Raw genomic sequence first — 26,213 nt, forward strand, 5'->3', positions numbered from 1 at the left:
GATTCTGTAGTGATAAACTCTATAAAAAAAAGAGATGAGGATCTTGGATAATTCCCTGTAAAAACAGGATTTCCCCATACCAACATGGAGAGGCTGGAGGAAGCTGTCAGAACCACTTTTAGATGCAGCTTGTATGTCCTAAATTAAAACAGGCAATCAACTTCTGTCTCCAGCACTCAGTTTGGCTCACTCTCAAGCAAATCGGATCCATTAATTAGGATTTGTACAAATGTATTTTCACACATAGTAAAAATGGATGCCTATGGAAAAGCTGCTAGGTGCTCCACTACCCCAACCAAAATGAAATGAGCAAAATTAGCCAGCAACAGTTTATTGACAGCTGCCAACAAAAACAAACCTGCTACAGGAGGTAATGCAAACATCTGCTCCCCTATGGCTGCTGGGGGGTTTTCACCCCACCCAGCCACACCTCCAGCTGTCACCTTCCCAGAGAAATACATTGTACTGCATAATACTGTATGGCCTGAAAATCAGCAGGCTGAGGCACTTATACTGGGACAAGGATTATTGTTTTGTTCTTGTGTATTTACAGCTTTGTCTTAATAGATCGTTTAATAAAGCATGTGAATCTTTTAGGAACATAATTGTGGTAGTGTCAGTTTTAGCACAGCAGCCAAAACTCAGGCATCAAACTCGTTATGAAATTATCATCTGGAAAAGGAGTACAAAGGCTCAAAAATTGCTGATGAATTCATTGCTTTTAGTGTTTGTACACGTGAGAGAGAGAAAATAGCCAAGGGCATTAATTCACACATGGATTACAGTATATTTTTCTTTTAAAAGCAAAGCCCTTTTCTGATTTACAGCTATTTAAAATAATTACTTAGCTCAAAGCAGCAAGGGAATCAGCTGGCATAGTGGCTTAGCATATTAAGATACAGCTTTATGTGTTGACTCTCCCTCATCTCAGTGCCACAAGCTTGAGTCCTCAGCAGGGACTTCAGCTGATGAAGTGATAGCAGCAGGTTTCCAGGTCTTGAGCACGCTGTGTGGGCTGCTCTTCTGCGATGAGGGCTGCTGCCCCAGGAAACTGGATTTTCATAGATGTGAAAGCCAGAAAGGAACAGTCTAATTGTGTCGCCTGACTTAATTTTACTCGGTAATTCCTGCCTAAAGCCCTGCCATTTGTGGCTGAAATAAAACATGTCTGTTAGCTGTCTAACCTCGATTTAAAGACTGCAAATGACAGAAAATGCATCCTATCCTCTAGTGTGCCATTGCAATCATTCTTGATATTTGCATCTTGTTTGCAGTTTGAACTCTATTAACAGACTTTTAACTTCCAACTATGGTATTTTGGCTTGCTGGCACCAGTGGTGCTGTGCACAGTGCTGGCCAATATTAACATCAGCTAATTGATGTCACTGCAGAGAAATCTGGGAAAAGCTAATTCAGAGCAATCCTCTAATTGATGGCTTCTTATGTCTTCAGATGTGATTCTAACGGTTTTATTTTGCTTGCTGTCAGCCAGCTCTTGCTTTTTAAAGCTTCAAAGTTTAGAGAGAGAGATTTGGGGAGTGTAGTAAATGCTAGGATATCGTGTCCTGTAGATATGGAATAACTTTTCTAATGCTGCACTTATGTCCTTGAGTTAAGAGGCTACATCCAGATGAAGATTATCTGTGGATTTAGACCTCCTGCAAATATGTTTGGACATTGCATACTTCTGGTGTCATCTGCAGTTCAGACAAACATGTCAGATAACAGGATTTGGTCCCATTTTGTTTCATTGCATCTTTTTTCCTTTTGCCCTTCTACACACACAGAATTTGACTACTGGATCTGATTGCAGGTTGTGATCTATTATTGTGTGACAAAAGCTGATAATCTAGATAATCTCATACATTTTGTATCAAAATTCAACACAGTAGTCAAGGGAGATATTATATCCAAGGAGTATTAAATTCAGCCTCGGATTATATTTTATCAAGCTTTCTGGAGTTCACCTCCAAGTTTTAGAGAGACCACTAAGGCCTGGATTCAGCAGTGGCAAGCAGATGGCAAAAGACAGCTTTATGTGGAATGCAACCCATGTAGTGGGAAGCTCTTGTATATTTATTCCTGGCCCATAAGGATGAACCTTTGAACCCATCTTAAAGGGATTGCTTCAAATCTGCATCAGATTGTTGGAATAACAGACAGCAAAAGAAAGCAGCCTTCTGACTTAAAGATAGCTTTAATTGTTATACAGACTGCAAAACAAACAAGGCAGTGAACAACAATCAAAAATAGGGCCTTTTGGATAAAACTCATCGCCAGATTAATGATATCTGTGGCTAAGTTTATAAACTAAACATATAGATAAAAAATTGGTTAGGATGTCAAAATCTGAATGAACATCTGTGTAGTAGAATCTCAATTATATTCATATTTATTTTAATATTTTATTTAATATTTTCTATAAACTTTGTTCATAATAAAAAATCAGTTATATATTGTTCATAACAAGAAATGTCTTTATCCTGCAGGGGATAGTGGGATAAACTTAATGTGTGTAGAACACAGAGTTCTATTTTTCCAGGCACATCCAAATATATTTAAGCAATCATCTTGACAAGTGATGTGACACTCGGGTTTGCAGCTGGGAAGGTGTGTAGAACAGAACAGGATTTAGAGCACAGAGATTAATGAAGATCCATAAAATGAAAACACAACATCGGGACAGATGATTAGGCCTGGATGACAGCATATGAGTTAAGTGAAGTAAAAGTTAATGTGAAAATATTGATCTGGGTAATCCTATTTAGTCATACCTGAGTGAAATAATTGCCAACAGAAGGCGGCAGCAACATCCTCTACAGACAGAGTGAAGGCATCATGGTATATATCTGGAATGAAACTGAAAAACCCACTACTACTATGTGTACCATAAACAGTATGAAAGTCTTTCCTACCTTTGTTGACAGACTCGAGTACATTATTTCCAATATTGTCAGATTCTGGCAACTACATGATTCTTCATCAGAGATTCTTCATCTATTCCGCAGCAAAATTAGTTCTGCAAATCAGTTTGTGATTAAGAGTGAAGGGATGGCTACCAGAAAAGAAAAAAAATTAAAAATCACTCTTAATTACATTTCACTGCATTTATAAGGAGACAAGTCTCACAAATAGCTTTTTATTAGAGTAACTGTAACTAGCCTCCATTTGGTCACCAGCAAATCTTTTGTTCAGCTGACACTCCTTCAAAGAGGTGTTACTGAAATCAATATATGTGAGCCTGGGGAACTATAAATAATGAAACACCTGATGCTCTGCAAAGTTAACTCTTTCTCCATATATCACATATTCCAGGCTGAATATCGATAGTGACCCCAGCCAGTGAGGCTGGAGACAGATATCCTTTCTTAGATCCAGCTGCAATAGTTGAACATATTAGTGCTTCCTCACACCACAATTTTGCCAGAAAGCTGATTTATATGGGTGCTCCATAACCCAGCATAGGAAAAAAAATCACTAGGGTTAACAGAAATCACTATTTCAGCATTGCTTAAGCTAATCTTTGTCCTTAAACTAAACCCACAGAGGATCAGGGAACACCACCTGGTAGGCAGAAATGGAAGCATGGTACCCACTGGCTAAAAGGCAGCAACGAGCAGCTGAGACCATACTGTCTTCCTTCAGCACAGGAAATAACTTCATGGAAAGATTTTCAGGTTTTATTTTATTTGCTTCAGCTCTGTCTGGAGCAGTTCAGCCACACTCTGCCCTCAGCTGGCTGCTACCGCCCATCTAATGAGCACTGGAATGGATCCTGTAGTGCTCCCACCCTGCGTCAGTCCCGAGTCAGGTGGTTTGGCTTAAACTGCTGCTGCTGCTGAGGATGGTTTGCAGCGAGCCAGAGAGCTGTAGAAAAGGAAGTAGTCATGCTGCTTTACCACCTCAGCCATGTCTTCACCATGGGAGGGTCACATCTTAAGCTGCCACAGCTGTTGCGTGGGCAAGGCAGTGTTTGTGGGTAGAATTAACTCTGTTCATGATAGACCTTCATGGTTGTAACAACACTATCTCTGTTTCAGTGATCTTTCATACTCTAGTATCATACACAGCTTTTGTGGGCTAGAGTTTAATTCTCCTTGAAGTAAAAAGAATTTTCAGTTAATCCAAGGAGGATTAAACGATAGTAAATAGTGATTTACAAATACCGTCCGATTAAGTGTGAGCAGCTGATATAGTTATCACCTTCCAGTTTCCTTCCTCGGTCCTTTCCTGGAAGCTGGATCCCTGCCACAAGGACAGCTGAATTTGGCATGGAGAGCTGCTCTGGGAGCACCAGAGTTCACTGCCTTGCACAGTGGATTAGACGGATGCCCGTGCAGGGTTGCCTGAAGAGGCTCAGCTTGAAACCTCAGCAGGTTGAAAGTGAATTTTCATGTTGTTCACCTGCCTATGAAGTCAGAGGTGGCTACCTCCAGGAAAGGGAATGAAGAACAGGTGGAGAAGTAACTTTCTGCTGTCTAACTGAGCACACTGGCTCACGCACAGGTGGAACCCTTCTCAACTGGAATGCACAGGCATTTAGTGTGCTCTAACCAACACGCTTCTTCTTCAAATAATGTTATGCTTATCCTCCTGTCCACTTTTTACACTAGAAGACTTAGTAGATCTGAGGAGCTGGCAAGTGTCTTCACTGTGAGACCAACCTGTGGAGGATGTAGGAGGGAGCTACTGCACTAAAACTTTGAAACCTTGCTTCCTTTGGGATAATGTCATTGTGGCAGCTTCCCTCCATGTCTTATGTATATTACTTCCCCTTTCTGTGTAGGTCAGCATGTCACAGAGGAGATGGGGAACAGCAGGGGCAGCTAAATATATCCAGGAGATGAAAAACATCTCCTCAAAATTTAGAAACTTCTGTCTGTGGTTTGTGGAAGAAAAAAATGAGATCATGAACATGGCAAAAGAGAGGAAGAGAAAAAGTTTAAGAAAGGAATGGAAAGAATAGACTCATAGAAGGCAGGAGGATGAAAAAGGTGGAGGAACGCTTATAAGGTAAGGCTCATGCTCACAGTAGGCAGAACATCTATAGTGTCCCGAAGATGTACTATTTCTGGAAACATGTAGTTGGGCAGTGGTTATATATGATTTTACTTCTCATAAAACTGTTTAAGTGCCCTGGTTTCACAGAATACATGAATACTGCCGGAACCACAGATAACTATGTCAATCTTATTTTTCCCTCTGCTATCTTCATGCATGCTGTATCTGAATACAGAACTTCCCTCTTTAGGCACTGCCTGACCTTGTCAACAGAAGGTTTTACTTAGCTTTTCAGTGAATGTGCCTGATTGAACATGATTCACATGTTTTCTTAGCGACTGCATGGGCTGCATAGGACATGGCTCTTTTTCCAAACTTGCTGTGATTCAGTGGAATTCAGGCATTTTCATATTGAACATCTGTGACTTGGGGAGGATCCATGTGCTTTCTCAATGAATATGAACGAAGCTGGCAAGGACCTCAGTGTTTCCTTCTTGCTTCTATGCTTGTAATTATCACAGTATATAAATATACAGAGACTTTCTCAGAATGTGCCTAAGAAGATCTGACAAGATCTAACTTTTGCTCAGCCCTGTCTCTGTGTGTAAGGAGGCAAGTCAGGTACACTGGATATGATCTTGTGTGTCCCCTCTCCTGTGCGTGCAGCTACACATGTGCACTAAGACTTCTAGACTTACTTTAGAACCTAGTTTTCCCTCCTACCTGGATATGTAGGATAGTTGGGTTTGTTAGGTCCTAATAGTGTTGGAAAAAACATTCTCTTCCCCTTCTCCTCCCCATACATCAAGGGCTGTTACAGCAACTTTGCTCTCTTCTCAGGGAATGCTCTGGCAGTGCTCTTCCATGACTTGGAAAAGTGGCAAATAGAAAACAGAGAGGACTGAGCTACAGTAACTTCTTTTACTACTTTATTGTCTTTGCCCTGATCTGACTTGTCTGTCCTAGAATGAATTTACTTTACTCTGAGCATCTGCTAGACTTGCCAGAAAAGTGAAATGAAGTTTGTAAAGGATTGGTGGGAGCAGCATTGTACTTAGCTTTCATGGAAGGATGGATGGTTGGTTGGTACATAGCATTTATATGATGCTGTGTATTCTCAGCGTCATTGAAGAAATACTAGTTCATTCTTAGACCACTCTGAGTTAGATATGGGAGTCAGAAGCGTGGTAAAGGAAAGACGTTCTGGTCTCGCTGAAGCTAGTAGAAGTTTCTACTTAGAACTTACTTCTGGTAAGGCTTCCCTGCCGTGCTCAGTGCTATACTGACCTAGTGCTAGGCTAACAAGCAAGGAAAACGAGAATCAGAATATTAAGACGAGAAAAATCCTTGCTGAATTATCTCTTTGTCCTCGTAGATTTCTGTTTCATTTAAATTCTCCTCCTTCACGAGGCATGCCTCTGCAACTAGAGGCAGCCCGTGCGCTAGTTACGCTTTCCCCCATCAGCAGGAAGCCAGGTGATTTCCCGGGGAATCGGTTTCGGCGAAGACCTCTCCGGATTCTGGGGGCACTGGAGCAGCCCCGCGCCGCCCCGGCCCAGTGCGCCATGTCCGTGCGCTGGGGACGCCAAGCCCCACCGGGCGCTGGGTGGGCGGACGGGGGCCCCCCAGCGCTGCGCGGGGGCGGCGGGGCGGGGGCTGCGCGGGGCGGTGGCGACGGGGAGCTGCTCTCCCGCCCCCTCGCACAGGCTCGTCCTTCCCATCACCGGCGGCGGCGTTCGGGAGTTTCTCCCGCGGCGGCGAGGCGAAGGCACCTGCGCGGCGGTGGCGGCGCCGAGTAGCAGGGCGCAGCCTGCCCGCGATGCCGGCTTAGCGGAGCATGGCGCGGCGGCTGCGGGGCAGCAGGTGCCGGGGCGAGCGAGGCAGCGCTCCCCCGACGGGACCTACTAGGGCGCTGGCGCTGCTGGTGCTGCTGTGGCTGTACGCGGCGGGCGGCAGCGCGGCGCCGGTGTATAACCTCAGCCTGGCTGTGGACGAGGGGCTGCCGGCCGAGACGCTGGTGGGGGACATCCGTGCGGGGCTGCCGGCGGGCGCGGAGTCCCCGGGGGGGTTCCTCCTTTCGGAGGGGAGCGGCGAGTCGGCGGTGCTGGCGGACTTCCACGTCCAGCCGGAGACGGGCATCATCCGCACGGCGCGGCGGCTGGACCGGGAGCGGCGGGCGCGCTACAGCTTTGCGGCGGCCACGCTGCGCGGCGAGGTGGTGCAGGTGGAGATCGCGGTCACCGACGTGAATGACCACCCGCCGCGCTTCCCGGGGGACAGCCTGCAGCTCAACGTCTCCGAGCTCAGCCCGCCCGGCACCGCCTTCCGCCTCCCGGCGGCCCGCGACCCCGACGCCGGCCGCTTCGGCACGCAGGGATACGCGCTGCTGGAGGAGGGCGGCGCGGCGGGAGAGCCGCCGCTCTTCCAGCTGCGTTACGGGCGGCCGGAGCCCCTGGAGCTGGTGCTGCTGCGGCGGCTGGACCGCGAAAGGGCGGAGGTGCACCGGCTGGTGGTGGAGGCGTGGGACGGCGGCAGCCCGCGGCGCCGCGGCCGTCTGCGGGTGTCGGTGCGGGTACTGGACGAGAACGACAACGCGCCCACCTTCAGCCGTGGCGAGTACCGAGCGCGGCTGCGGGAGGACGCGCCACCGGGCACCGCAGTCTGCCGCCTGCGGGCCACCGACCCCGACCTGGGCGCCAACGGCGAGGTGCGGTACGCCATCAATCGCCGGCAGAGCGACCCCGACGACTACTTCACGGTGGAGGAGCGCAGCGGCGTTCTGCGCCTCCGCCGCCCGCTGGACCGCGAGGCGCGGGCCCTGCACCGCCTGGTCGTGGAGGCGCGGGACGGCGGCGCCCAGCCCGAGGTCTCCAGCGTCCTCGTCTCCGTGGCCGTGCTGGACGTGAACGACAACCGCCCCGCCATCCGCCTGCTCTACCTCACCGAGAGCGGCGGCCCGCGGGTCTCCGAAGGGGCGCGGCCGGGCGACTATGTGGCCCGAGTCTCCGTCTCGGACGCCGACGAAGACGGCGAGGCGGAGGGCGGCGGCGGCATCGCGCTGGCCCTGCTGGGCGGCGACGGCGCCTTCGCGCTGCGAGCGGCCGGGGCCGGCGTCTTTTTCCTCTGCGTGGCTGGGCCGCTGGACCGCGAGAGCCGCGACCTCTACGAACTGCGGCTGGTGGCCACGGACGGCGGCACGCCGCCGCTCTCCGCCGAGGAGCCGCTGCTGCTGCGCGTCGCCGACCTCAACGACGAGGCTCCCGCCTTCCCGCAGCCCCACTACCGCGCCACCGTCTCCGAGGCCGCCTCCCCCGGCACGGCCGTGCTCCGCCTCAGCGCCTCGGACGCCGACGAGCCGGGCTCGCCCAACGCCGAGGTGCGCTACGCGCTGGAGGGCGACCCTGCCGCGCTGGCGCTGCTGCGCATCGACGCGCGGAGCGGCGCCGTGAGCACGCGCGCGCGCCTGGACCGGGAGCGGCAGGCGGCGCTGGAGCTGCGCGTGGTGGCGCGCGACGGCGGGGTCCCGGCGCGCGCCGCCGCCTGCCGCCTCAGCGTGCGCGTGGAGGACGCCAACGACAACGAGCCCCGGTTCGAGCGGCCCGTGTACCGCGCGCGCCTCCCCGAGCACGCGGCGCCCGGCCGCCGCCTCGTGCAGGTGAGCCGCGCGCCGGCCGCGTCAGGCTGCGCGCTCGGAGCGCTGCCCGTAACACAGTCCTGGGACCGCCCTCGGCACCGGGGCCCTGGGAAACGTGCTCCTTATCCCGTAAAAGCTGTAGCGTGGGTGGTGAGCACAGGAGCTCAGGTCTTCAGAAGGAACCCAGAGGGGGAGTTAAACAGCCTGTGATACTTTTGAGGGCTTGAGGTGGTCCTTAGAGGAAACCCAGTAGGACCCATCTCCGAGGGTAAGCGTGACTCAAAGTGAAACAGAGAGAGAGAAGGGCAGTGTAACACAGAGGGACGTGAAATCAAAGAGCGCTTCAGGGTCTTGGTAATATTGCCCGAGCTCTCTGCTGAGGAGGATAATCAACTCACTGTGCCTTCACAGAAACTGATTAATGTTAATAGAGCAAAGTATTCTATTTGTCCATAAAACGCCCTTTATTCTTTGCAAGTGAGATTGAATGGAGGCTTTGGAGGGCCAGGGGTTGCCAAAGAGCCCTTTCGCTTTTAGCTTGTAGTGACATATCAGAATTTATAGCTTTGAACTCAACAAAGTTTTTTCCATCAGAGGAAAATTCACAGCAGCTGATCTTGGGTAAATGTAGACATGTTTCTGAGTTTGTGCAGAACTCACATGAATTTGGGGAAAGCGTGATTTTTTTAATCAAGAGGAGACCTAGGGAGAGCTGCAGTGTGTTTCCTCAGTACGTTTGATGAGAAATCATTCTACCTTTATTTCTGGGTGTCCTAATTAATTAATTTTTCAAATCAGGGGTCACTGATGATATTTTGGGTCCGACAGTAGTTTATTTGAACAAAAAGCATTTTCCTCTGTCATTTTTTTCTCTTTTTCTAATTGCACTCTGAGCTGAAAAAGTACACAGTTTGCACAGCCCTAGTAAAAATGAATCTGTGAAAAGTTTGGCAAGGTTGAGGTCATGGAGCTTTTCATTTTGTATCTCAAACCAAAAAGAAAATCCCATCACTGCCCTTTCTTTTTCCTCCAACCCCATGGAAAAAAAAAAAAAAAAAAAAAAGACATCCTGAACCGTTAACCCTAGGAAAGCCCGGAAGAAAATTAATAATGTGATTTTAAAAGTTCGCCGTCTCCCGGGGAGAAGCGAGGGGCGTTGCGACAGCCCCGGTCTCTGCCCCTGGGCACGGGCGTGGGCGCGGGCGTCCGTGGTGCTGAAAGGCAGCGGATCGGAAGCCTTTGGGGTGCGCTGCCGCAGCCTGATACCGCGCCTGGAGCTGATCAATAACGTTTTTTTGCTCGTGATTTCATTAGAGAAAAAGCTTCCTGAAGGATTCCTGAATATTTTAAAGAAAACAACCTGTGACTGTGGTTTTATTATTTTTTCCTCGTATGTTTTGATGTATTAATAGTGAGATTTTCTAGGGCCACAGGGGTCATGTTCCTGTGGCTATCATCTGTGGTGTACTGCATTTTGCAAGTGTCACCATGCTGCCATAATCCTGTTTAGAAAGGAGCAATAAGTAGTTACACCCTGGTGGCTGAATGATCAAACCTGGGATATTAAAGCCAAAGGTGAATGAAAGTGAGACATGAGAGACATGCTCAGGAGGAACAGCAGATGAGCATCCCATGGACTGACTGGGAATGAAGCTGTTTCTACTTACAGGTGAATCCAAGATCATCATAGTGATGTCCAAGTTTCATATCGTGTTGTGTAGCAGGCTTAAGCTTTAAACATACCCACCTTTTAAAATTATCCTCATACCTCTTCCGCCGTTTTCCTGATACTCAAAGATTGTGAGCTGGAAGGGCTATCATAAAGCAGGCAGCTTTGTTTATGTTGCTCTAGAAGTTGCAGTGAGTGATAAGAATGTAGAAAATAAGTTTTGGGTTGGCCAAGCTGTTTTTCAGGATCTGTGGTATGAGTGCTGTCTCTAAGTGGGCTGTTGAACCTCAGAGCTAGCATGAAAAAGAGGTAACCATGGACTCTGTTACTGCTGCTCCTGGAGAACTGGAAACAAACCAAGATACTGAAGGAGGCTACTCATGTCATAGCTTCCTCTGCTCCACAACCTGGGGGGTTGTGATAAACATTTGTTTTACGTTTAGATTACAATCATAGTCCCTCGAAGTCTTCTAAACCTTCTAGTCTTTTCCCTCTGCAAACAGAGGGTCTCTTGCAGTAGGGAGGGCATTACTGAAGTCTTGTTCATTAGTAACCATAGCTTGAGGACTAACTGGTGACAAACCATTGCTTCGTACATTGAGTGTCTAGAGCCTTCTGCCTTAGTGCTTTGCTGTACCTCTGCCCAGCCACTAAATAACTGGACAATTTATTCCCTTATATTCTTAACTGCATGTTGATTAATGGGAGATTCATTTCCTTCTGGGAAATCTTTTACTTCTGCTGTGATTATTTAGATTATCTTCATTTTCCCTGCTCTCCACAAATGTAACCCGTAATATGGGCAAGACTTATGAAATGCATAAACTTGCACGTAAGTCTGTGTTTTACTGGTTTCTCCTAGTCTGTAGGAATTTAGCAATTAGAAGAACTGACTGTGTACTTAAAGGACATAGTTTTCAGCAACTTCTGGAAATATTGATTTATTCCAGGTGTGTGTATGGGCTTTTCCTTGTAGACAAAAGGCTTGCAGTGCAGACTGACTAGTAAGGGAGAAGCCGCATCCTGAAAAATAACTGGAATTTGTTTGCATCAGCTAATATAAGAAAGAATTGTGGCAATGGTTTTGCCCTGGATTGCATCTCTGGGGTAGATGACAAAGGTGGAGATCAGAAATCTGGGCAGACAAAAGGCATAAAGTTTAAATGAAGAAAAGGGAAAATCAGTGGGAAAGTAATGGGTTATCAGACATTAGAAAGTAGAGCAAAGGTATGCAGTGAAAGATATAAGAAGAATTTTGAAGTAATTAACAGACTTTATCACATTTTTGCCCATTTTTGTATACTGAACTTCTGGTTTGCTACCAGTTGTTATAGACACACCTTTGTTAAAATTTATGCATTACTGATGAGATGATTAAAAAGAAGCAAACTAAAAAAAGGTACAAGGAGGAAAAGGTGAACACGATTGGAGATAAATTGTAGACCAAGGCAATTTGCAGTAACAAAAGTGGAAGCAGCAGAAGCACTCTTAGTGTGATGTGATGTCTGCAGATATTTTGGTAATGTTTTGATATTTGCAGATGTATCAAAATCCTGGTTTCTTCATGTAGACGTACTGCATGTTAATTTTGAGTGGTCACTGGCCTTAAGGATAACATTGATTATTCAATTATTCTGATGAACTTTCAGCATAACATGAATCTGTTTTCCTGAAGACCTTCAGCATGCCCTAGAAATGGAATAAGATGGAGGAATGAGTGAGAGCATATTGGGCTTTCTCCTGTTTTTCTTATTATATGTTTCATCCCATTCTCAAGGACCAACATGATTACAAATGTCTATGACTGTTGAGTGATGGTGAGGATATCCTATTTCTGCACTCTTGGCAATTTTAGGTAGGTTTAGCATCTATGATGTATACCTCTCTGATGACCGCACTTCTGTGGCCTAAAAGTACGAGGTGTGACAAAGTGTTTCTCTTCTGAGCCATTCACTTAATCTTATGAATAAATTAAGGAATAAAGCTTTGCCATAGACTAAAAGAGGTTTAATTCTGACAACAAATTTCATTTTCAAGCTTTTTTAGGTGATTGCAATGCTTCTCAATACTCCCTGTTATAGTTCTCTTTAGTACAATATATATCTGAATTATAGTACTGTGTTGCTAGGTTTGTCGGGATTTTTAGTCTTGTAGCTGAAGTGGCAATATTCTCACTCTCTCTAAGCAGGCTAAAACTTCATCTAAAGGGAAATCAGTGCATCAGGTTGGCACCAGTTTGCCTTGTGTTTTACCTTTTACCTAGATGGGGTGGAAACTCCACCTTCTGTTTCATATCCTCCACGGACTGCTGCGTAAAAGAGTATTTTCCTTATCAGGCTGTGCAAAGCTTATAGTTAAAGATTTGGTGACAGTGACAGCTCTCAGCTCAGCTCATATTTTGAACATGATGAGGGTGTTTATTTTGCGTTATACAGCACACTACATTCTGTATACGTTTGGGGCTTGTAGGTTAAACTTTCTTCCACTGCTGGGGTGTGCTGGGTACTCTGTGGCGTAAATGTCATTCACTTTATACAGCACATGCATTCTTACTGAAAGTCTAACAAGTTACATACCTGTAATTGCATCTTGAAGACAACATTAATTGTCATGAATTACTGACAGTCATGTCAGTAGTTATTTAGTAAATGTATTTTCTTTTATGGTTTATTAGAAAATTCATGTTTATTGGCTTTAGAATCATCTCTGAAAGAGCAGAGGAAGAGAAAAAACGTATGTTATCTGGCAAATGATAGAGACCCATATGCATTCCACTGTTATGACAGCTTGCACTTTTCTGGCCCATTAAGGAGGCTGTTTCAACTCCTTGGTTAGAGCTCCTCCGTTCCTTTTATTTAAAAATAAAAGACTTTCTGATACTGAGATTGTGGGAGGTTTGTAAATGCAATGACAGCAAATAAAGATTTTGTTTAAAGCTCTTACAGCTAATCTAGGTATACCAGAAATTCTGGAATAATAAACCTGTGGGATTTTAGAAAATCATATTTAAAGGTATAATATATGTAAGAAAAATGCTTGGGTTTTGAGGATTTTTAAGTGCTTAGTATATTTGAGAGTTGTTCATGCTTACTTGAAATGCACATTTCCAAGAGGTACTTGCAGAATGAGGGAGTCCTAAACCAGAAATTAAAACATACATCTTCTCCTATTTTTTCTTTGCCTTCTGCAAAATTAAAAAGGACAAAGAGGACAAAAAGAGACAGAGGTTACATCGCTGCTTTGAGGGATGGAGACTCAGAGACTGTAATCTGTCACTGAGACACTAGGCAGGTAGCAGCATTGGCTGCAAGCTGCATTTTTCTTCCTTTTCTTTCTTTGAATGTTGAAACAAGGAGCTAAAAGGAAAGTTCTTTCCCTGATGGTTTTGGTTCTGGATCATTTAATCCGCTCTCTAATTACTGAAAGCAGAAATGAAACCACCAAACTAGGCTCATGTAAGTTATAAAGAGCTATGAAATCCAACTCATCCTAGTTAGAGGCAGACCAGAAAGAAGGTAGAAGAGATTATGCCATGCATTACTCTGCTTCTTGAGCTTTCCAGGTCTAATTTTGACTGCATTCAATTTCAAGAAGTCAGCTGCAGAAAAGACAGATTTTGTTTGTTGACTTAAAATGCTACTGTATTTTAAAACTAATACATTGACAACAGGAAGACCAAACCCCAGACTGAACTACAGTAACAGCAGAGAAATTTGTCATCTAAGCTGTACTCGCTGGACTTCTGGAGGGCAGACTTCAGCCTATTCAGGATGCTGATTTGGAGAGTACCTTGGGAAACAGCCCTTAAAAACAAAGGGGTCCAGGAAGGATGGATGTACTTCAAGAAAGACGTCTTGAAGGCACAGGAGCAGGCCATCCCTATGTGCTGAAAGATGAGTGGGTGGGGAAGACGACCGGCCTAGCTGGACAGAGAGTTTTTGCAAGAACTCAGGGAAAAAAAGGGCAGGCAACTCAAGAAGTTAAGGATGTTGTTAGGTCATGCAGGCAGAAAATCAGAAAGGCGAAAGCTCAATTAAAACTTAATTTGGTAATTTCTGGAAAGGATAATAAAAAGTGTTTTTATAAATACATTATTAGCAAAAGGAGGGGCAAGGAAAAGTTCTGTTTTTTGTTGAGTGCAGGCAGGGGGAATGTGGTTACCAAAGATGAGGAAAAGGCTGAGGTACTTAACATCTTGTTGATGATCTGGATGAGGGGATCAAGTCTACCATTAACAAATTTGCAGATGACACCAAGTTGGGGGGGAATGCCAGTCTGCTGGAGGGTAGGAGGGCTATGCAGGGGGACCTGGACAGGCTGGATAGATGAGCCAAATCTGATGGTATGGGGTGCAACAAGGCCAAGTGCTGGGTCCTGTGCTTTGGCCACAACAACCCTGTGCAGCGCTACAGGTTGAGCAGCAGCCAGGCAGAAAGAGACCTGGGGGTACTGACTGACAGCAGCTGAACATGAGCCAGCAGCATGCCCAGGTGGCCAAGAGGGCCAATGGCATCCTGACTTGTATCAGGAACAGTGTGGCCAGCAGGACCAAGGAAGTGATTCTTCCCCTGTGCTCAGCACTGGTGAGGCCACACCTGGAGTACTGTGTCCAGTTCTGGGCCCCTCAGTTCAGGAAGGATATTGAGGTGCTGGAGCAGGTCCAGAGAAGAGCAACGAGGCTGGTGAAGGGACTCGAGCACAAGTCCTATGAGGAGAGGCTGAGGGAGCTGGGGTTGTTCAGCTTGGAGAGGAGGAGGCTCAGGGGAGACCTCATCGCTCTCTGCAACTCCCTGAAAGGAGATTGTAGCCAGGTGGGGGTCGGTCTCTTCTCCCAGGCAACTTGTAAATAGCAGGACATAGTCTTAAGGTCCACCGGGGGACGTTTAGATTGGACATTAGGAAGAATTTCTTCACAGAAAGGGTGATTAGACATTGGAGAGGGCTGCCCAAGGAAGTGGTGGAGTCACCATCCCTGGAGGTGTTTAAGATGAGACTGGATGTGGCATTCAGTGCCATGGTCTAGTTGACATAGTGGTGTTCAGGCATGGGTTAGACTCAATGATTTCAGAGGTCTTTTCCAACATAGTTGATTTTGTGTTTCTGTGATTCTGTGAAATTTTGAAGGCTTGTGTGTGGCTAAGTCTGAAGTTGGCGCATACTTTAGTCTATAGTTGTGCTAAGAAAAGAAGCATATATGATAAAGGTATTCTTATTAGAGAAATTAGATGTATCCCTAGCTTTGGGGTAGTGGAAGAGGAGTAATGATATTAAATAGTCTTAATCCTAGACTTTATATTGCAGAGATCTCTGTATTAAAATATTAGATTATAGACTACTCAGAGCACCACTGGCAAACATAGAGTCCTTGAATACGTTTGGCTGCTAAGTTTGTATAGTTTTATGCAAAATAATGAATAAACTTTCAGTTAAGTGTCCAGCACGAGTTCATTCATAGCCACTGACCTTCTGGAGTAATGATTGTGAACTACATTTTTAGATGGAAATGGAGGGGTTTTGCTGGTGTTCACCTTTATACAAAGAGCTGACATCAGCAGTTATAATACTCTCAAGCAAATTATTAATAGGCTGTAAATGTCTGGGCATGGCCTGCCTTTATCAAACATTGATGTCAGTTTATCATCCATATAGATTTTCATAAATTGCTATGTCAGCAGAAGGCTTAGTATTTCCTGGAAGGCTTTAAAGTATTGGAAAACAGATGAGTTAGGAATCTCCTAAATTCTGTTTTTCTATGCAAACAGATTGACACACAGCAGAATGAGAATTATTTTGCTTCACAGCTCAATTCATTCTTGAAAACAAACTTCTAAATTGGATGCTGAAAAAAAATCAGTGATTTCCAGAGTCTGCATTTCTGTTTTAAAATGCAGGAGTTTGATTTAGACCCTGGTCAGAAGCTTTATGAGCTTCAGTATCCATGTAGATAGCCTGGAGAAACTTGCTCTGTACTGCGTTAATGATAGAGTTTGTGTGAGCAATCCCTACTCCACACTGAGTGTCGAACAGTAAATAATGTGAACACTGCAGTTGTGAGCAGTGGGGCTCTTTCTCTAACTGATTATTCAAATCCTGCTGCAGGTGTCAACAGTATGGAAACAGAGATATCAGCCAACAAAACACTTGAGGGACAATATCACACAGTTCATTTGGCACAGATGTTGTGTGTAAGAGTCAGTGTATGTATTGGATTGGGCCAGTATCCCGTTTAGCTGCATATCCCTCTTATAGATGCCAAAAGCATGCACCCTGGATGAGTGTAAGAATAGGGCAAACATATGTGAATTTCTCCCTCATGGATTCTTGGTGTTCAACCATTTTCAGCTCAAGGACATCCCAAGCAAGATAGTTTCTATGTATGTGTAACCCTGAATGGATTTTCTTCTGTGAAAATTACCTAGCCCTCACCTCAGCTTTTCCAAAGTATCATCAGCCCCAATATGCTGTGGCAATGGTTGTGCCAATCAGCTACCTGTTCCATGAGAAATCACACCTTTGCTTTCAACCTGGAGACAAAGAGAATGGTTGGTCCCAACTACTATGGTTTCACCCATCTGTTCTATCACCTCTCCATCTCATTTTCGGTACTCATTCTTGTTAGCTGAAGAAAAATTAGTGTTTCACCAGAACCTACTTTTGAACGACAAATGCTGAAATGTGCCACTGATGAAAATATAAAATTAATCCTTGTTTACAAACGTAACGTAGTAGAAGCAAGTTCACATTTTATAGAATTAATAAAAGTGCCCTTGGTCTCAGTCTATGAAGAAAGCTTACTATTCTGTATAAAAAGGCAATTCTTTCAGGAGGAGTAATGGATTTTTAAAATAATACTTATAAATCACAGTCCATTCAATCAGTTCTAAGCTCTCTGAGACAGCTCAATGAGAAGCTGTACAATGTCATTAGTTTCATTGGCACTTAGGTAAAATCATTCTGCTCTGGTGAATTTTGAATTGCAAGGGATTTACATCATGCCTGGAGAACATGTCCAGTGGTAGTGTGTTTAGCATTGCAACAGAAGTGCAGATACTTCTCAGCTTTTTGTACTGAACTACTCCACTATTTAAATTTGTGTGTATAATTTTATATTATATATAGTAGTATATATAGTAGTATTTTATATTATCATCATCATGGCTAGGCTTCGCGAACGAAGATTTGGGAAGAGCTCTACCCACGTTTGTTGCAAGTTTTTATATTATATATAGTAAATAATAATAGCTGATTAAACAGTCGTATCCTGTCTAGCACATACGTGACCAAATGTAGTAACTGTAAGCATTTACACTACCTACTAATGCACTCTAATGCAGTAGGGATGTTTGCAAGTACCCATGTGCTGGCCAGCTATGTTGGATATAAAATCTCTGCCAAGTCCTCTTGGTTAGGTTTTTAGGGTAAATACAGGAACAGTGTACCAAAGTAGGTGGATTACTGATAAAATTGTGTTTTGTATTGTCAGTTCTTATTCCTCACTTAGTCCCATTTGAATCAAATAGTGTAAAGAAAGTTTTAATTAGGCTTTCTTTGTGTGGATGAACTTGACAGTACAACCCAAAGCCTTGGTCATAGCATCTGCCAGTGAGAGTTAGCAGAACATGTTTTAAGGGACGATGGTTGTGTTGCAATTCTTTTTTGTGCCTATTTCCTCATTTCTGCAAGCTTCCCATTGATACTTGTGTTACTCTGGATGGATCACATCTATGGATATGCTTTGTTTAGAAGTGAGTTTTCATTCTGTAACTGCAAGTACAACATTAGAGACACAGCTCTAGATTCCCTCTCTTCCTGTCCTTTGCACTAAACGAAAACAATCATTACATTTATGCCAGACTTTACTAGCTCCATTTCCTGCTGGATATGACTTAAAGTAAAAATCAGGATACTGTCATGCCTATTTACTTGTGCTCACAGGCTGCACTGCTTTAAGGATAAACTGTTGTGGTACTGACATTATTTGCTGTAATAAAAGCAAATGTACTAACTTCCAGCCCTGACAGATGTCTCAGTCTCCTGCACTGACCTTGTGTAAAGTGTTTTTGTCTCCCCTTCCCCCTCCCTGTCCCTAGCTACTTCCCTCATGCAGAGAATTAGGTTGTCATGCTTATGTCTGCTCCATTTCCACTGGCTTGTGCCTACATCTGGTCCTGGGGAAGGGGTAACAGGAAGGGCAGTTTTTTAACTAATGTCTGACTACACATATGTGAGACAAACAACTTATGTATGCCCTTTTTTTTTAAACAGTTATAAACAAACACATATGGTTTAATGCAATGTCCAAGGAACTGGATGTATTTTACCGGTCAGAGAAGTTGCTGGAGGTGACTGCACTCACCTTCTGGTACATTGTCTTCTACATGATCTTCTGTTTTCAACTACATAAAACCCAATAAATACAATTTTATGCTTCGCGTTTGGTTTTTCCTGCTTTGAATTTTGAACTCGTATTCAGACACACCAGAGTAATGATTTACCAAAGCCTTTCCTTCCACGTGTTCTTCTGTGGTGTGGCATTGATAACTGACCTATCGTTTGTATTAAACTATGTTTTCTCAAAGGCTTTTATCAGTCACAAATATGTTGATACCTTTATCTCTGCTACTTTACACTCATAGGGTTACATATTAAACATTCTCCGTAGCTACATAGACACCTTATTTTTTTTACTTAAGGGTACTTCATTAATCGTTTGTTAGACTATTCCCTTGTACATGTATACAGTTTGATTCTGTAAGAAATCCCAACATTTTGATTAATTAGATAATTTTATGGACACAGTTTGCTACTTTCACCGCTGTGATGCTTAGTGACATTTCTGTAGGATCAATGTGTACTTACATGGGCATGGACTCAAACAGGCATGTCTGTTATCCTCTTTTGAGAAGATTTTCAGTTGTCTTAAGATGCTCCCAAATGGAGGAGAATAATATCTTTGGGAGAAGGATTATCCCTTTGTTAATGCTTATGCCATACATTGGACCATAAGTGCATGCTGTATAACTAGGGGTTTTTGGCACACTATTAGAAAATATGTTATTCTCAAGAATGTATCAGCATAGAATTTAAACTTTTGAATTTGAGGGGAGGGAAGCAGTAACCTTAACGTAACAACTCAGCACTTGCTCAGTTTTCAACAGGTTGGTTCCTGTTTTGAGTGTTTTGCGTACTGTACTGTTACTCTTGTTCATTAAGATATCCAATAGACCTCAATTTTACAGCATTTAGAGAAATTAAATCACTGAAAGCACTTCAGAGTTCTTGGGGCACGCTCTGCTTACACTTGTAATTATTCTAGTGAGGCTCTGGGGTAGCTTTTTAGCACCATTAATACAAAGGGTCAGTTGATGTCTGGAGCCTCATCAGGGGCTCCAGCTGCAGCTGGAGTCTCCAGCTCACGGTACAAAAAAAAGGATAGGGCAAAAATTGCTTAAACTGAAGATTGGCTGTTTAACTTGGAGCACAAGATTCGGTGAATGATGGATTTTAAAAATAACAAAACCTGGTAATTCCTGCCTCTGCCTTCTGCTTTGTGTAGGTCTGTAGTAATACCATACAAGAACATCACGCCAGTTGATGGCTGCACAAGTTGTGAAGCAGTGGGGAGAACTGGGAGGGCATTTTCAAAAAAAGCTTTTGTTGCACAAGCATACAGGGAGCTTAGGAACATAAGCTCTAATGAAATCAACCACAGCTTGTTCTTTGGGGGGATTTCAGGTTTTCTGTGTTTTGAAAATCCCAGCTAACTTCATGTGTGTCTGTGGGTTTCTGAGGGGGAGAGAGTGCTGTATATGTGTGACACTGTAGGAGCAAAGGGATGAAACACGTTCTAATACAAATGTGACCTGCTTTCCCAGAGCACAGAACTTCTTCTTAGTGTAACACATTTTAAAACAGTATGTGATGCCATCACTAGTAATAGTAGAATAATTATTTTCCCGAAATGTTTCATTTGAAAACAAAGTCACAACTTAGAAAATTCTTTTCCCTTTAGTTTTAATATAACTTTTAAAGGATCTAAGAGAGAGCATTCTGGTTTTAAAAAGAAAGAAGAATGGCAACCTCCCATATATTTGGCCCTTCTTGTTTGCTTGTTTGTTTCCTCCCTTTTGTTACTATTAAAGTAAAACTCCATATCCTGGAATTTGTTCCTTTTCTTTTTTTAGCTGTCTTTGAAGTTGATGACTTTAGCAATAATTTTGGCAGCGGTACAGTCTTATAATGATTTTGCTCTGATACCAGGCTGCTTTTGTGTTCTCTTCCCATTGATAAAAGCCAAACCCCAAGTCTCTTAGGGTCATAATATTAATTAAAGAAGTAATGTTTAAATTTTCATGGAGCTAATAAATAATTTTTTTTTATTTTAATCTCCATTTTTGTCTGTGTCTGAGGAGGGGGAAAGACCTGACAGCTGAAACATACTACTTGAAAGGCTGACTGCTTTTAATTTTGAGAAATGTTTGTCTGAAGGGAGGACCCAAGCCAGTATTTGAGAGTTAGACCAGAACATATGTTACATTTCCAGAACCCTGTGGTTATGGGACACAAGTTATCCCTCAGTTTCAAAACCTCTGTTGTTAAAATGCCATGTTCAGAAATCTCCAGGACACATAAATGTTTTCCAAGTCTATTACATCTTGTTGGAGGCCACTTAACGTGTACTTTTTGAGACTTTGATTTTATGCTATGCCGTTATTCTTGCTAATTTCTCCTAATGGAAACCATGTTTTAGGCCTGTGAGCATGCACTAAATCTTAGTAATTTATCCTAGAAAGTGTGGATGGAAGTTAGAAACATTGGTAGGAATTATCAGGTGCAAATCTCAGTGCCGAGGGCTCCACCACCGAGGGCTCCCAGTGACTACACCTCCCCTACCAGGCATTTCTAGGAAGTGTATCAGAACTGCTGTGCCTTCTGAAATGTAAAGTCAGGCAGGTGTTTTCACCAACTCTCTGGCTCTAGCCGGACCACTGGATCTCTCTGTCCCGTCATCTATACTCAGTATTTTCCAAATGGAAACTGACAAGTTATTTGCAGGGGAATGTTAATACTTATCTGGTAATATCTCACCTCAATCAGTTTGCCTGTCTTTTAGGCTGGATTATAGTTATAGTCATCCATGTTTTTGGGTGTTTTTCTCCTCTTCAGTTTCCAATGAATAAATTCCCAGCTCACAGCAAAAATATTAGTTATATTAGGTATGAGATTTCATGTTTTGTCATTCTATATTTATTATTTCAGTCGTCTAGTTTTTCTGTATAAAGATACTGTTGATCTCCTATGTTGACAGTGCTTTCTAGTTTCAAGAACTGTTGAATGTTATTTAAGTGCTTATGACCTGCGGTTTTTCTAGTTAATTAATAGACTTAACAAGCTGGTTATCAATACAACCAACACATTCATTACTTCTCTTTGTCAAGACATCTTGTTTTCATTTCTTCTTTATCAAGTTTCTTGCCATATGATTCTCTCAGTAATAGCTGTATTGTCTGTACTAAAAATGTAAAGAAATATGATTTCTATGGGTTGCTTTACTAAATCAAGATCAACTTACTTGTGTGTCTAGAAAAATCTGTTACTGAATGGATACTGCGGTACTTGGCAAATGTTTTATCTTCTCTTCTATCTTCTCTTTATTTGTTGGAAGGTGTTCCAGTATTGTTATATGTTTGGGCCAGGCTGATAGGATTGTAGTTCTCACATTCAGTTTTTAAATGTAGTGCCTCCATTCAATATTTTCAAGAGAGGTGGTTTTGTTAAGATGTAGAATGATTGTGGCTGCAAGTTTGTACTTTGATTTTTCAGTTCTGTAGTAATTCTGTTTTGGATCCTCCCACTTTGAATGCTGTTTGAATTTTAACTTTAAGGTACGTAACTTCCGTTCCTGTGTCCTCACTCTGGTTACACTGGCCATAATCATTGCTGATAGCATAAGTGAGGAAGGTACTCCTTCAGCTCTAGAACAATGGCCAAGTTTAACAGCATGCTCTCGTTTCATCCTAGTACTCACATTTCTGCTTACTCTCTCCCGTCCATGAATACCTATATATTTTTATCATGGTTGACTGAAGTCCTAGACTTTTCTCATATCCAACCCCCTTTTTTTTTTAGTCTTTGCTAACTGCTCATTTTTAACATTATGTATTTATCACATGAACTTTGAGATACAGAGTAACTGTTGTTTATTCCCTCATTTAATTTAAATTTAAGGGATAATTACATGATCTGAAGTATTCATGTCCAATGACTTTTTTATTTTCCTTGGTTTGTGAGTCTCTTAGAAGTTAAAGCTCCTCATAAAGAAATGATTCCCGGTGATATTCTTTCTCCAAGCATATTGTAATTCTCTCTGTATATCTGCAAGTCTAGCCCTGGGGCCAAGGAGACCTATAGTAGATACCCAGCTTTACTCCATGTGATGCGGGGGAAAAAAATCCACCAAACAGCATATCCTCTAAACATTAGCTCAACACTTTGCAGCTGTTAAAATCTCATCTTCTTGCTCTGAGGACTAACCATCTATGTTTCTCTTGGCTCATAGACTTGCATGTGATTTGATTTTGTTTTTAATAACATACGGGTTAACTGGGGTTGATGGTAGAGTTCCTCCTCCTCCTCTGATGGGACATTTCACCGGCTTATGTGTTAGGGATTTATTTTGTTAGGCTGTTCATTCTTTAAGCCCCTGGAATCTGCATCTCTGTGGGGTCTCTTAAGCACCTTCTGGAGTTACCATAAATCTTTCAAGTCACTGTTGGGATTCAGCCCAGCTCCTCTTGGCTTCTGCATCTTCCGGCTTTTCTTCATAACAAAGCTTTTCTGACATTTTGTTCTTATGTGAATCTTATGTGTCTCCAGCTAAACAAAACCACATCTTCTTTCTCCTCTCTGAAAATTACTGAGATTGCCCCCTATGTAGGCTCTTCTTTCAAGTCTTTTTACGTTTGTGTTTTATCTGCTCAGTGAATTTTACTTGCTTGGGTATTGTCTGCTCTCTCCACTTCCTCCTTATGAACAACCAGGAGAAAACCCTTACTTAACTTTAAAGAGCCTAACCCTATGAAGCAATTGTTCTTTATGGCTAGTCATTCTGTCTGGTTGGAGTGGTAGGGTTGGAAATGGTGTGTATGAGAGTTAATCAATGAAAAAAAAAATATTTATAAAACAATTTCCGAATGTCAGACAAAGGTCATGAGTCGTTTACAGGGAAGATTCCTGAACTGTCACAGTGAGTGGGGATATTCTCGCCGTGCAGTATTAAAACTCCTTTTCTTGAGTGGAATTGTTAATGAAGCCTTCAGAGAGCCTCAAGAGGCAGACAGTCATCTGTCATATTCCTCATCCTGTTTTTAAAGATGCTTTGAAAATTCGGGACCTCTGAATATTTAGAATGTGTGTTTTCCCTTTTAAAATTAATATTCATTGAATTAAATAAGATGCATCCCTATAAGCAAAAAATAGGATCTCTGACTGTAGAGAATAAACATCTCAGTCCTATTTCTCTTGCATCTGTGAAGTTCTTAAGCATAAAATCTTTTGTGGTTATAATTCAGCCTACTTTTGTTTATAACTTTGCTGTTGCATGTACGAAATGGGAGAAAAGAAGACAAAAGTAATTAAAGTGCTGATGGGAGATAAAAACAGTTGTAAGGTATAAGAAGGAGGCAGACTAATAGAGACTGAGATGAGATTGGAGTATTAAGCTGCTGTCAGCAGTAGCCAGGAAAAAAAAAAAGGCATTTTGTCATTATTATGAGTTGGTGGTTGGAAGAGAAAGATGAGTAGAGTCAAAGAGAACATGATGAATTGTCTCTGAAAAGAGTCCTGCAGAGTGTTTAGATTTCTGTGAGTTGTATTGCACGTGTATTGTGATTACTGTCCTTAAAATACTTGAAAGGTAAAAAGGAAGAATTTTAGTTTGGGAATGAACGCTGTTGGGAGAGTGTCACCTGGTTGATAGGACTGAAGCAGAGTTCTACAAACTGTCAGAAATTCAATTAAGCTTTCAGAGCAAAAGTGTGTATCAGTTTTCCTTTTGTATTTAATTGAACACTATCAGAGTGAAGGACACTCACCCAGAACATCTGTGTTACAAAGTTAAGGATTTGTGCAAATGGTTTTACAATGGCATGAAGCTACATATGCTTAGCATTAGATATACTGGTCTCCAGATTGATCCACAGAAACACTCTTCTAGATGTCAGACAGGAACTTACCATCAATTGCAGCAGCATTTTTTGGAGACGGTTGGAGTTACAGGCACTTTGTGTGCTCAATATATTCTAGTCATTTAACACACGATGTAAGAGTTGAGGTATAAGAGGCTTCTGTTTGATACAGATTTTCACTGTGTATCAAACTGCGATCTAAAAACAATTTCTGTAGTGGATGGGGAAAAGAACACTGACAAATTTCTGGGGAGAGATTTCCTCTAAACCATGACAATAGTAAATACTTTTGTTGTAAACCATAGAAGGGGACATGCCGATAAAGTGATAGGCAGGCTGGCTTATTTTTGTTTCTTGGTGTAAAAAAGTCCATTTCCAGAGCTAACTGTTAAGCTTATAGCCCCTTTAATGCCATATACACCTGAAATAATTTTTTCTCTTCAGGTATCTGAATGCTTTTTAACAAGTATACAGTAATCTGTCTATTCAAGATTCTTGTCATATTCTTTTGCAGCAATAAAGTGGTAGTGTTACTTCTTCTCCTTTAAAATATAATAAAAATGGGATTCCATCTGAGACAGAAATGTAAGCTGAGTTCTAGTAATTTGACTACTCTTGGATAAAACGTGAACTTCAAGAACACTTTTTTTTTGCATAGAACTCCTCTAGAATTATTCATCTCACTGGATTACTTCACATCCTCTTCATATGTACAGTCATTGTAGACCTCGGAAACTGTAATGTAGTACACAGATTTAGATATTAGGAACATTATGTGTATTTGTGACAATTCCAGGAGGATTTGATTTCTTCAGAGAGTTACTAGCTGTAAGTACATTGATCACTTCTAGCTGTGGCACCAATAATACGGACGATCTTTATGTGATATATTATTCTAAAACTTAAATTTCTAACATTAATTTGATAGAGCCATCTTTAATTTGTTCTTTCAAACTGTGTGTTTTGGGGTAGTTTATCAATATAAAGTAACTTCAGTGCCATTAGTCAGAAGTTCTTTTAGGTGGATTTTTTGGATCATCCATATGGTTTTGACATTTAGACCAGCAGCACAAAATAAGTAGTAGCAGGATTAGGCTATTATTGATGTCTTCTCTGGTTCAAATCCCCAGAGATGTGACTTCTGTTAGCTCTTTTATCACACTTATTCTGGTTCAGTGCTTTAGATCTTATCCTACCTTGTCTGAGCTGAGAGATTAACACAGGCTTCCAGTTAGGATGAACCTGAAATTTGTTTAATTGCCTTCTTCTATTTCAAATTAAATATGAAATTAACAAGGTGCTGCGGGCTGCATGAAACATAGATATCCTTTGGAAATAAATCAAATTTTTGATCCTTAAGGAAAGCAAAGAAATTCATAAAGTAAATGTCCTCTTTCTTTTTCCTTTTTTTCCTCCCAGTAGCTCAACTGTTAATTCACTCATAAAGAGACTGAGGTAGAAATCAAGCTCACATTTCCCTTTTTTCTGTAAAGGGGTGGGTGTGTGATATCTATAAGTGAAGGCTTTTCCTGATCATGAAAACCAGACACAATTTAGAATGTATTTTCTACAATCACAGCTGTAGACTTGTGCTTGTAAAACATTTAAAGTCTTGAAGGTGTTCTTAATCAGCGTGATATTATTCTGGTGAGATGCTGTAGCATGCCAGGATGTTTCCTAGGGAACTGATGACAAGAAAACCAGAACGTGGAATTCATTTTGT

The 26,213-nt window shown here is 42.7% G+C and overlaps 1 protein-coding gene and 1 long non-coding RNA gene across 5 annotated transcripts in view; one reads left to right on the top strand and one right to left on the bottom strand.

Moving 5' to 3' along the window:
• Window positions 1–315: 315 nt before the first annotated feature.
• On the bottom strand, window positions 316–5,893 carry LOC116785929. Its single transcript, XR_004356772.1, has 2 exons — window positions 5,725–5,893; window positions 316–3,055 (listed from the first exon to the last, which is right to left on the bottom strand). It is a non-coding gene; the product is annotated as an uncharacterized LOC116785929 (long non-coding RNA).
• An 853-nt stretch (window positions 5,894–6,746) lies between these two features.
• The window catches only part of DCHS2 (dachsous cadherin-related 2), a 111,392-nt gene continuing 91,925 nt past the window's right edge, over window positions 6,747–26,213 (top strand). For all 4 annotated transcript variants that reach the window (XM_032686120.1, XM_032686122.1, XM_032686121.1 and 1 more), the window contains exon 1: window positions 6,747–8,656. In XM_032686120.1, coding sequence (XP_032542011.1) covers window positions 6,839–8,656 — 1,818 coding nt within the window. In that variant the 5' untranslated portion in view covers window positions 6,747–6,838. The remainder of the gene's footprint in view (window positions 8,657–26,213) is intronic.

Source organism: Chiroxiphia lanceolata, chromosome 4 (genome assembly GCF_009829145.1).
Source record: "Chiroxiphia lanceolata isolate bChiLan1 chromosome 4, bChiLan1.pri, whole genome shotgun sequence".
NCBI classification, from domain to species: Eukaryota; Metazoa; Chordata; class Aves; order Passeriformes; family Pipridae; genus Chiroxiphia; species Chiroxiphia lanceolata.